Below are 11,018 nucleotides of genomic sequence, written 5' to 3' on the forward strand. Positions count from 1 at the left end.
TGTCTCCGTTCTCTGGTAGTAAACTCACACACGAGTCAAAGGAATGTCCCGCGCCATGAATGATGGCGCCGCCATCTGTTCGCGCGCGGAATTTGTTTGTTTTCGTTTTTAGCAAGCATAGCTCATTTCTTACTTCTTCGCTGCTCGTTATGGCTGATAAAATTTAATATTGTATGGGCAAACTGCTTATTATTTTTTGCTTTTAATTTAATTTTATAATTAACTATGAAATGATTATGTTGTTTTACTTTAGTAAATTTATATGAAATATTTTAGGTTGCAAAACTGCAAAAAATGTTAAGAATTTTCAATCAGGCTTTATAATTATTTGTAAAACTTAATTTTCAGGTTTTATCTTTATTTCCCCTGTGCTTTTAATAATTCACCTGCACTTGAAACAGCATTATTAAAATGAGTTAATTTAGTTCAACTGCTTGAAAAAAAAATGTTTTTGACAGTACTCATAAAATTCATAAGATTTTTAGCTGATTTACATATTGCTATGTATGCATCAGGGCTGTGGAGTCGGATTCGAACTTATTTTGAGGTAAAAGGAGTCGGAGTCGTTTGAAAACAGGCCGACCCGACTCAGGGCTTCATTTTTTTTTTTTTTTCTTTACTTTTCAGTCTCTCCTTGCATTAAAAAAAAAAGAACTACTAATTGATTCGATTACATATGTATAAAGGTCTACTAATAAGAAAATAATTGTCATTGGCAACCAGCTGGCTTGATTGTTAATCAAACTTTCTGTAATAGCTACCTACGTCGTCATTTAGTTATAACCACCAGATTTGTATCACCCTGGGCGGACCGCCCCTTCTCAAGAAAGGTTTTTCGAATTGGCAAAAAAAAGCTTTTGTTCTCTCAAGATACAGCTTTCAAAAATTGAAAGTACACGATTTGAACAACATTTATTTGTTAAACTTTAAAGAGCAGGAAATTAATGCTGTTCATTCTTCCCCTTCCTATAAGGGGGAAAATTTAAAAAAAAAATCAATAAATAGATTTCTTTAAAAATGCTGGAGTTTGAGTTAGAGATTTCAAAATCCAGGAGTCGGAGTCGACCATTTTCCTTCCGACTCCTGGGCCCTGGTATGCATGCTTAATTAGTCAATTTGCTTCAAGTTTATTCAAAAAAATATTTTTTGCTACCTGAAGGATGAAACTAAACAATGTGTTCTACTCCAGTGGCGCACCCACGAGGGGTCTAAGGGCCTTAAGCCCCTCCCAGAGATCAAAAGCATTTCAGAAATGGCCATAACCCTCTTGACCAGACCAAAGAAAAGGCCTAAAATTGCGTTTTTGGATCTTTAATTTTGGAAATTTTAGGAAATGGTTGAAAATAACTCTTCTTAAAATACAACTGCTGTAAAAATCTTTTTCCAAAAAGAATTTTCTCTTCACAGGAGTCATCTTCTTTTTCTTTTCTTTTTTTTTTGTTGCATATTTCTTTATTCAATGTTTTTTCTCAATTTGAGCATAATGGGATTGTTTTCGAAATTTTAAAAGTATTTTTTCTGAAAGAGCATGCTTAAAAAACTAATGTCTGACCAGTTTCTAAATGATTTGACGAAGTTTAATATTTTTAAAAAATATTTTAATCGGTGCGCTTTCATTTTTTACGCTTTTGTACATGACATCACAAATGATGAAATACCATTCACTGATGCCATTAGCGCAGAGCGTAATATTTATTTCGCTTCTTTACTCATATGTAGTGGCAACGATATGGCTGATAGCAAGCATAGAGGGCAATATTTAATTCGCTTTTGAATTATTATAACCTGGAAACGCGGTAGACAGCAAGCGTAAACATTCAGCGTGCCAGTAGAGATGCGCCTTAGTGCATCATCTGTGAGTCATAAGGACCACGTTTTCTTTGAAAAATCCGACATTTGAAAAAAAAATAGTTAAAAATAAAACGTTTTTGAAATAAAATATTTTCTTCGCTCCATGTGTTTTTTTTTTTTTTTTTGTTTTTTTTTTCTCTCATTCTATCAACTTTAGTGACTAAAAGTTGTACTTTTGACTAATGGAAATAATCTTATTAGATTGGTGTGTATCTTTCATGATTTGAAAATTTAAACTGATTTTGTAGTTCGATAGGTAGAGAGAAGGATAACATTGAGAACAGAGGAGAAAAAATATAATCTTCGCTGAAATTTTATAAAGAGTTTGTAATTGAGATAAAAATTGTTTAGAACTTTACTTTTTCGAAATTAAAAAAAAAAATCTACATGAATCTGGGAGGGGTTGGTAAAATGCTGATTTTGCTCCTCTTCTCTTATCTGAAAAATGCTAGTCCCTCCTGGAAAAAACTCCGGAGTGCGCCACTGTTCTGCTCTTATATTTTCATTTTCTGTTTAATTGCATACTACGTTTACAAATTTACCAAAGTTCAAAAATGTCTTCCACCTCTTTTCTGCCTTCTTGATGTAGTAAATATGCACACACATCGCGCAAAAGCTGCAGCTACTTCGTGGTCCATTTTGTAAACAAACGAAGCGGAGTTAACATTGACAGTTGGAAAAGTGCGGAAATGCTCGTGACGTCACCGGCTTCTTTACGCGCAAAACACTCGCCCGAGAGTGTGTACGGCTCTCTGGTTTAGCGCTCCCCTCGCCAATCCCTCAGCAAAAAATACCTCTCGTACTCTCGAGGGAGAATGTGGAGCCAGCGTTACACTTTTCATGAAAATTATGAAAAAAGAATTCAAATTACGAAGTAGAAAAAGGACGCATCAAAAATATCTTTTTATATAATATGGTATCTCGATGGGGATGTAAACTGACTCATAATTCAACGCTAACACATTTGAATCAAAATCAGAAGATTTCGGGACTTTTATAACTTGATGGTAGACATTTCTTTTAAAAATTGGGAGGGTCCAGGAGGTCTGGACCCCTCTCATGGCCCTTGAGTTTCTTTTAATTGACTATAATCCTATGTATGTAGTAGGTTAAATAATTCCAAGCAAAGGCAACAAAAATTTCAGATTTAATAAATGAAAAAAATGAAAATTTTTTTTATCTTTCTTCCCTCAATACAAAATCGAATTGCATTAGAACATAAATTGTTCTAGGATGATGAGTTTACTTCGTTGTTTTTATTTTTAACTATGAGAAAAGTAAATGCATTTATTTTTATGTTTTCAGGTATTTTAATTAAGTATTTGTTATTCATAAATTTGTTTTGTTAACTAATGCTAAGTAATTATTTAATTTTTTTTAAACGTTTTTGTTCCCGGCAACTCATAAAATCTAAAGAATATGTTTGGATGCGTGTTGACACATGATATGGGAATGGTGGACCTTCGATCCTGGACCCCCTCCCCTTTGATAAATTCCTACATGTGCCGTTGATAGGAGCAGTTGAACCCCCTGAACTCAAAAATGACACACTTCCAAGAAACATTTTTTTTTTCAAACTTTTTTCTTTCCTACTCCTAACTCTTTTTTCATCATTGCATCCGCGTTGATGTTATGTGATACTTAAAGTGCACAGCTTACTTGGAACTTATTTCGCATACTATAAATGAAGTTATTGTTCTAGATGTTATCAAGTAAGTCCCTGTGCGTATCTTTCAGTATTTATGAATGATTTTATTTTTATTGTTCGCACTGGACCCTCATAATCATAGTTTTTCTCCAATGTCGTTTTTTCAATTACTTCTATACATTGCACAAATGTTTCTATATTTATTTATTTATTTATTTATAGCTTAAGTGCGTATTTTTTATGCTATGAAAAGTTTATTAACAGATAGATTCATTTTACGTACTTATTTTGCGGTCACTTTTTATTTCAAACTAATCTATGTTTTAAACTGAAATATGAATGCAAACAAAATATATTTAGATTAATTTGGTATTATCGTTTCACTATAGGTAGAAGACATTGAAAGTAAAGTGGACCAATTAATGGAAATGTACGTGGAAGATCGGCATAGAATGTCGAAGATAATTTCTTCTTTTGCAGCTTCATCCCCGCCACCGACAATGCCGCCCAATTCTTCCACACCTGCAGTGGCGGGGCCTTCTCTCACGTCTCAAGCCCCCGCCACTGCAAAGCATCACAGCCACCAGCACCATCTGCAGAAAAGCCCGAAATCTATCCTGGTAGAGAACAAACAGTTCAGTGAGCCCTCCACACCCGTAGCTAAGAGCTTCGACCTTCAGTCGCAACAGCTACAACAGCAACCGAGGACTATCCACCGCGGTAACTCGGACCTCAGTCAGAGGTGCTTCCAGAAGAAACGCGTGACTGTCAGGCATTCTCTGGAAGGGGGTGGAGGGTCTCCCTCTTTCCTACCTGCACCCCGAATAGAAATAGAACCCGACCGGACAACGGTCAAGAGTGCCTGTTCTGCCGATTCCGTTGATCCAGCTTCTTCTGAGACTGGCAGCACCTTAGGCACCGAACTAGATAGTCTAGACGTAAGTGAGCCAGAACTGTGTCCAGAAGAAGAGAGGTACCACATCCAGCCAGTGCAAGATTCTGACACTGAAGTGAGCACGGTGACCGTGGTGTTGAAGGAGACGGCAACGTTACTGAGGCCATCCTTGCAAAATCTTCGGTCGTGAAAAAAATCTTGTGGTATAACTTATGGGGAATTAATATCCTTCTCCTTCTCCTGGCAAGATCCATTGTTGAACTAACATTTCATAATTTTTATGTTTTTCAGAATTACTTTAGTTAATCATGCTTAAAGATGGCAAACTTGTTTCCTAAATCTTCGAGCCATTTTCCCCTCAAATCAAAAATTACATTTTTTAAGTATTGGGTAATTGAATTTTAACAGAGACGTATAACTTGTGACACAAAACTCCCTACAAAGACTACAAACATGCTAGATTCTTCTTTTATTGCTTGAACTTAATGAAAAATGTGAACTCATCAAGTTGTTCATGACATATTCTTCATAAAATTCATGCAATGGGACATGGATCTAACGCATTTGGAGTTTTTTCAGGGTGTTTTCTGCAGCAATTGAAACGCTTGTTACAGTTAGAATTGTCTATAACAACAGCAAAGACCACTAGTGCCCAACCTACGGCATGTGGGCCACATCTGACCCGCCGAGCTGATACTTGTGTCCCGTTGTTTTGTTACATGTTACAAATCGAAAAGCACGGTTAGAGGCAATGTTTCAAATTTGGATATAAATATTTAGAAATTCGGCTCTGAAAAACAAATGTATTAAATAAAAGAAGCTCAGTAATGATAATAACAATTAATGGCTTTTTTTTTTTTTTTTCACATTTTTCCATGTTGTTTAGAACATTTTTAAATACTTTGAATTTTTATATGCGTTCTGACTCACGAGAATCATTTTGATATGAAGTGGGGCCTACGGGTAGGAAAAGGTTGGGCACCACTGGCATAGACTATCTAGCTCTAATCAACGTCAAAAAGGATTTTTTTTTCCTTTGCTCATTATTCCACTTAAGTTATCCTAATATCAAGTCTTATCTTCATATGATGACTACTTATGTTCAACAAGGAACAAAATGTATATTTTTACTGATAAAGATGCCTTTCTTCAATACTACACGAGCTTACATTAGGTCGAATTTTTAACTGTACTCTCAGGTTAGGTTAAGCGTAAAACCCCAAATTTGCTACACACATAGCAACACAGTATATGCTTTCTTATTATGAAGGTACATATGAGGTTTTGAAATTTTTAAGTGATAAGTCATCGTTGGTGATCAGTTTGAAACCAGCAGTGAAGTTTTTGTTATTTTAATTTAATATTCTATGAAAAACCTTTATAGGTGTTGGTACGAGATATTTTTACTATCTGATCAACTCACTTTTCATGCTCTGAAAATGTCACCAGTTAGTGCACCTTCAGCATGGTTCTTCATTTAGAATTCAGTCCTCTGTCAGTTCCATAATATGAGTATGAATTCCAACAATACATCGTAGTTCTGTATTTAGAAAATTATGACTGAAAATCTGGTGTGTACACATGGCATATTTTGATACAGTTTGATTTCATTGATTGATACAGATTGAATCATTTGCGTAAAGAGACTATAAACCAATAAAAACTGTAAGAAGCATAAATTGTTATTAAGAAGTAAATTAGCTTAAAAGTAAGAAAGATATTGTGAAAAAATTTCATTGAATTAACATTTTTCTTTTTTCCTAACAGTAACGGTCTTCCTGATTTTAAAGGAAATTAGCTATTAAGTGCTTAGTGTTTTTTGGCTTCGAATAACAAATTATATGAGTAAACTTTCTAATGCCACCTCGATGCCTGACATTTCGCTATTCTTAAAGTACATCACCTAAAATTCCGATAACTAATTTTCAAGCATTTTTGGTGAAGACTTTCCTCCCGTGCGTCAATTTAGTTCTAAATTAGTAATAATTTATTTATGTTAAATACTCTTACTAATACATAGCTAGAATGTAGAATAAGAGTAAAAGCAATATAATGGATTTATCGCAAAAAAAACCTAACGATTTACCCCAGTTGATGACGTTTACAACTGTATCGTAACCCTAGTGTTTGCCTCCATGTCTGGTCAACGTTACATTTAAAATTTTGGTTCGATTTGTTCAGCGGAAAGGCTGCTAGGGCTTCGGATGTAACGGAAGTTTATTTTTGAGTCATCCTCTACATTGCATAAAAATAATAATTTAGAATACTCTTTTCGTTATTGTTAGTTACTTGCAGTGTGCAGCCCGATTCGTTGAGAACACATTTTAGTTAATCGGGCCCTGGCCACTCAATCCTAAAGAGTTTGATGACTGTCTTTAGACTTGAAATTTCATAACCTCTTATGCAATGCAGCAATTCTGAAGATGATTGCTGCTACTATAACGAAATCAACCCGGTTCTCGTACTTCTCAGATTAACTTCGATATTGTCTTTAACTAGATCAAAAGACGAATTCAATGTCAGATTGGTGAATCAGATGCTAATTTGTCCACTTGACCGGTCGATCAAGTGACGAATTCGACATCAGATTGGTGAATCAGATGCGAATTTGTCCACTTGACCGGCCGATCTAGTGACGAATTCGATATCAGATTGATGAATCGGAAATGAATTTGTCCACTTGACCGGTCAAAAACAACAGAGAAGTTCGTCCGACTCGAGAATTCCTGAAGAATTCGAACTTTGCCAGTGAGAGGATTTGGATGAAACCTATCATTCCCCAAACTACACATAGTAGAGCCTTGGTTCAAATGAAATGATATTAAGAAATTTCTATAGAAATTTAGAGTCCCAGAAAATACCGTCACTCTGGCACGGGATTTTACAATGTGCACTTGTATAAAAAGACCTTGTTTCATTTTCCTGTTGATTTTCACACAGATGTAAAGGAATATTATCTTAATTTTTAAAAAATACTTTGTATATACATATATATGTACAAATATATATGAGGTGCAACTACATGTGATAGTCTTCAATTATATTTCATCTGCTCCAAGATTTTCTCTTATCGTTGTTTTGAATTTCATATCAAACACGGACGTTCAAATAAATAATATAATAAACTCATTCGTTGTCTATTTTTTTTTCATACACTACAAATAAATTTGGTAAACACCCTTCAAACACGTTTTAAAGTTGCACAATAAACAGATAAAATGTAGATTTCTCACATGCATTTCGGAAACAATTTTGTGTCGTAAGAAGTCTGTTTTTTTTCTTATAGAAAAATAAATAACTCATAAAATGAAATCAAAAGATCAAATTGCAGTCTCAAAACATTTTATTTTATTCGTACCAATAATCCGTTAAAATATAACGTAATTTAAACAATAAATGCTACTTTTAGCAATATGAATAAACATTTTCCTAAAATCCACGCATTTAACATCCATTGATTCAAATATTATCTCTACGAGCCTGTTTATAAAGACATTTCTACCTACATTTTCCCTACATAAGGAAAGAACGGAGGTACAGGCTATCCATACTTTTAGTCGATAGCAGCTCAGTATATTTGCACAGAATGTAGTGCAGTAACTTTGATCCTTTATTAATTTTTAACTTCCCCATTCGTATTTTGATGGTGTTAGGCTGTTAGGGCATCTGCTGGTATTTGTGAGCAGTGACTAGCTAGTTTAGAAAAGGGCTGCGGAGTCGAAGAGTCGGAGGCGGACTGATTTCGAGGTAAAGGAGTCGGAGTTGTTCGAAAACATGCCGACTCCGACTCCGGGTTTTTTTATTTCTTTAATTTTCACTGACTCCTTGCATTTTTAAAAAAACTGATTACCTATTAATTTGATTACATGCTACTAATAAGAAAATGCTTGTCATTGTGGCAACCAGCTGGCCTGATTGTTTATCGAGCTTTCTGTAACAGCTACCTACGCCGTTTCTTAGTTTGCTTACTTTTTAACTTTATTCAAGTGATAACAACTGTCAGCAAACAGTTTTGTTGCCTGAGATTCCTAAATAATCACTTTCAAATAAAAATAATAATATATTTTTACCTCGATCTCAGTAATAAAATAGTAAAAGGAATGTATGAATCGCTTGAGCAAGTCTGAAACTTCTGAGGGTGCTTGGTAAATTCAAATAAGTGTTGACTTGGCCCGAAAGCGCAAACCCAAAAGATCCGATAAAATATAAATGTTTTTTTTTTTTTAAATCTAAAGATTTTATCTAAAAAAACTTGGTTATCACTAAAAAGTTCAAATGTTTTCTTGGTTACAACTCAGTAATTGTAGTTAATACTAAAATGTTCTTATTAAGGTAAGGTTAATTCTAAAGCAGCCAATAAAACTGAAATTAAAAATTGAGCCAAGAAATGTAATTATAGTAAAAGCTATTCGTACAAAACTGTATTCCGCCGCATTTTAGGTAAAAGTTGCTCCAGACGTACATGTACCCTACCTCTTCCCGCAATATAGTGCAATATTTTCGTTGAAATTTTTAAGATGAAATTTAAGATTTTGGGAGATATTATTGGGGAAATTTTTCAGAATTGACCTATTTCAATTTTTATAAACTCTGAGATTAAGTTGATGTGGTAGCCACCAGATGGTGGGGGAGGGGTTGGGAGCCCTGTCAAGAAAAGTTTTTTGACTAAGCAAAAAAAAAAAAAAAAAAAAAAATCCCTCAAGTTACAGCTTTCAAAAATTGAAAGCACAGGATTTGATCAACATCTGTTAGTTAACCATTAAAGGGGAGGAAATTATCCTATTCAATTTTTTTTAATGGGATTTTTAAGTAATCTCACTTAAGAATTCGCAACTATTGGATAGTTTGATTTTTAAATTGAATTTCTAACGTTGTATACATCTTAGGTTTACAATAAAATACAACGCGAAAATTTCTTAAAAAGGAATTAATATTTCAATCTCTGTCTGTGGTTTCCCCAACTTCCCGTGAGGAAGGGGGATTTGGAATAAATAAATAATAAAAAGGTCGGAGTTGGACGTTTCAAAATCCAGGAATCGGAGTCGGCAATTTTTCTTCCGACACAGTAGCTTTGGTTTAGCCACATAAACTAAAAAATTTTCTCCAAGCAGTCAGTAGATATTAATTCTAGCCACACATGTTAAAAAAGCAGAAATACACACAAATCAATACATATGGCAGCACTACAAGATTTCGTTGAATTATGCTCTCTGATAGAGTGATGAGTTTGGTTCTTTTCAGCATGAATGCAAAATTGCAGAAGTAAATTTGATTTCGATAAAATTTTTCAGCTATGAAATGCAGTTTGGTAAAGCAAGTGTATATTTACCTGTCCGCTAAACAGTTCAAACAAAACCCCAAGAAAAAATAATATTTCAGTAAACTATTTAAAGGTTTTCAAATGTGGCTAGGGGTTATAGGCGACTGCGTGCTTACGACAGTCGCCTATGACATTGAAGTTTCTCCTCCTACTTTTGGAGAAAGCTTTCAGATATTTCTGAGGCTTGTTGAGGATAGTAGAGGGTGAGGTAAATAAACAAATTTCACTAAAACAACAAGTGGTATGGGAGGCTTTGGTTTGAAAAAATCTTCAGTTTAGCTTTTCTGTTCAGTAAGAGCTTTACTAATTTATGGAGTTACATTTGATATTCTGAATAGCTTGTTCTTGTTAACGAGATTTCCGTATTTTTAATTACTTTATAGGTTTCATAGGTAATTGTAAATTTATTATCACATTTTGAAAATTTTCAGCGCATGATATGAATTGAAGTTTTTTTTAATAAATTTAACCATGTCTATAAAGAGCTTAGATGCATATACGAGGCATCTCATGCGGTTTATCATAAATGATAAACCTACTGACATTGATATGGTTTGGCTGGAGTTGATGAGCAATAAGGGCAAAAAATTGCGCTTTGGAAACATTCATAGGCCACCTAATTCAAGCCAGGGACAAGATGAACAGATGTTTCGTATTATTTGTGACATGTCCAGTAAGGGATCCGTCATCATAATGGGGGATTTCAATTTTCCGTGTATTGATTGGAATAATTTTTATTCTAGCAATGGCAGAGAAGAGGAATTTTTAAAAGCAATTGGTGACTGTTTCTTAGATCAAGTTGTAACTCAGGAGACTCGAGAGGAGGCAATTTTGGATCTAGTTTTCTGTGACGTAGGAAGTTCTGTTCAGAGGTTGTGTGTAGGGGATCATATTGGAGATAGTGATCATAACAGCATTAGCTTCTGGATTGAAGTGTACAAAGTTGAAAATTTTATGCTTGTGCCCAATTTCAGAAACACTCATTTTGTTGCACTTAGGCAGAGCTTGAAAGAGGTTTTTTCGTCAGGATTGGAAAATAGCGACGTAGATCAGCAGTGGACAGAATTTAAGGAAAAACTGGCAAAAAGGTTGGGGAGTTTCCATTTAGGAGAAAAGATGTTGGTACTAAAATTTGGCCTATGTGGTTCTCCAAGGAGATTAAAGAAGCTCTAAATTATAAGCAAACGGCTATTCGTAAGTTTAAGGAAACTGGTCAGAGTGCAGATAGGCTCCAGTATTGTAAGGCAAGACAAAATTTTAAGTATTTGGTACGGATTCGGAAAAGGGAATTGGAGCAAAGGCTA

The 11,018-nt window shown here is 34.6% G+C and overlaps 1 protein-coding gene across 1 annotated transcript in view; it reads left to right on the top strand.

Annotated features, from left to right (window-relative positions):
* LOC129228595 (potassium voltage-gated channel subfamily KQT member 1-like) overlaps positions 1–4,584 on the top strand; it is a 108,349-nt gene extending 103,765 nt beyond the window's left edge. Inside the window, exon 15 of the mRNA XM_054863278.1 lies at positions 3,889–4,584. Within this exon, the coding sequence (XP_054719253.1) occupies positions 3,889–4,584 (696 nt within the window). The remainder of the gene's footprint in view (positions 1–3,888) is intronic.
* Positions 4,585–11,018: the final 6,434 nt, after the last annotated feature.

The sequence above is a fragment of the Uloborus diversus genome, chromosome 8 (assembly GCF_026930045.1).
Source record: "Uloborus diversus isolate 005 chromosome 8, Udiv.v.3.1, whole genome shotgun sequence".
Taxonomy (NCBI): domain Eukaryota; kingdom Metazoa; phylum Arthropoda; class Arachnida; order Araneae; family Uloboridae; genus Uloborus; species Uloborus diversus.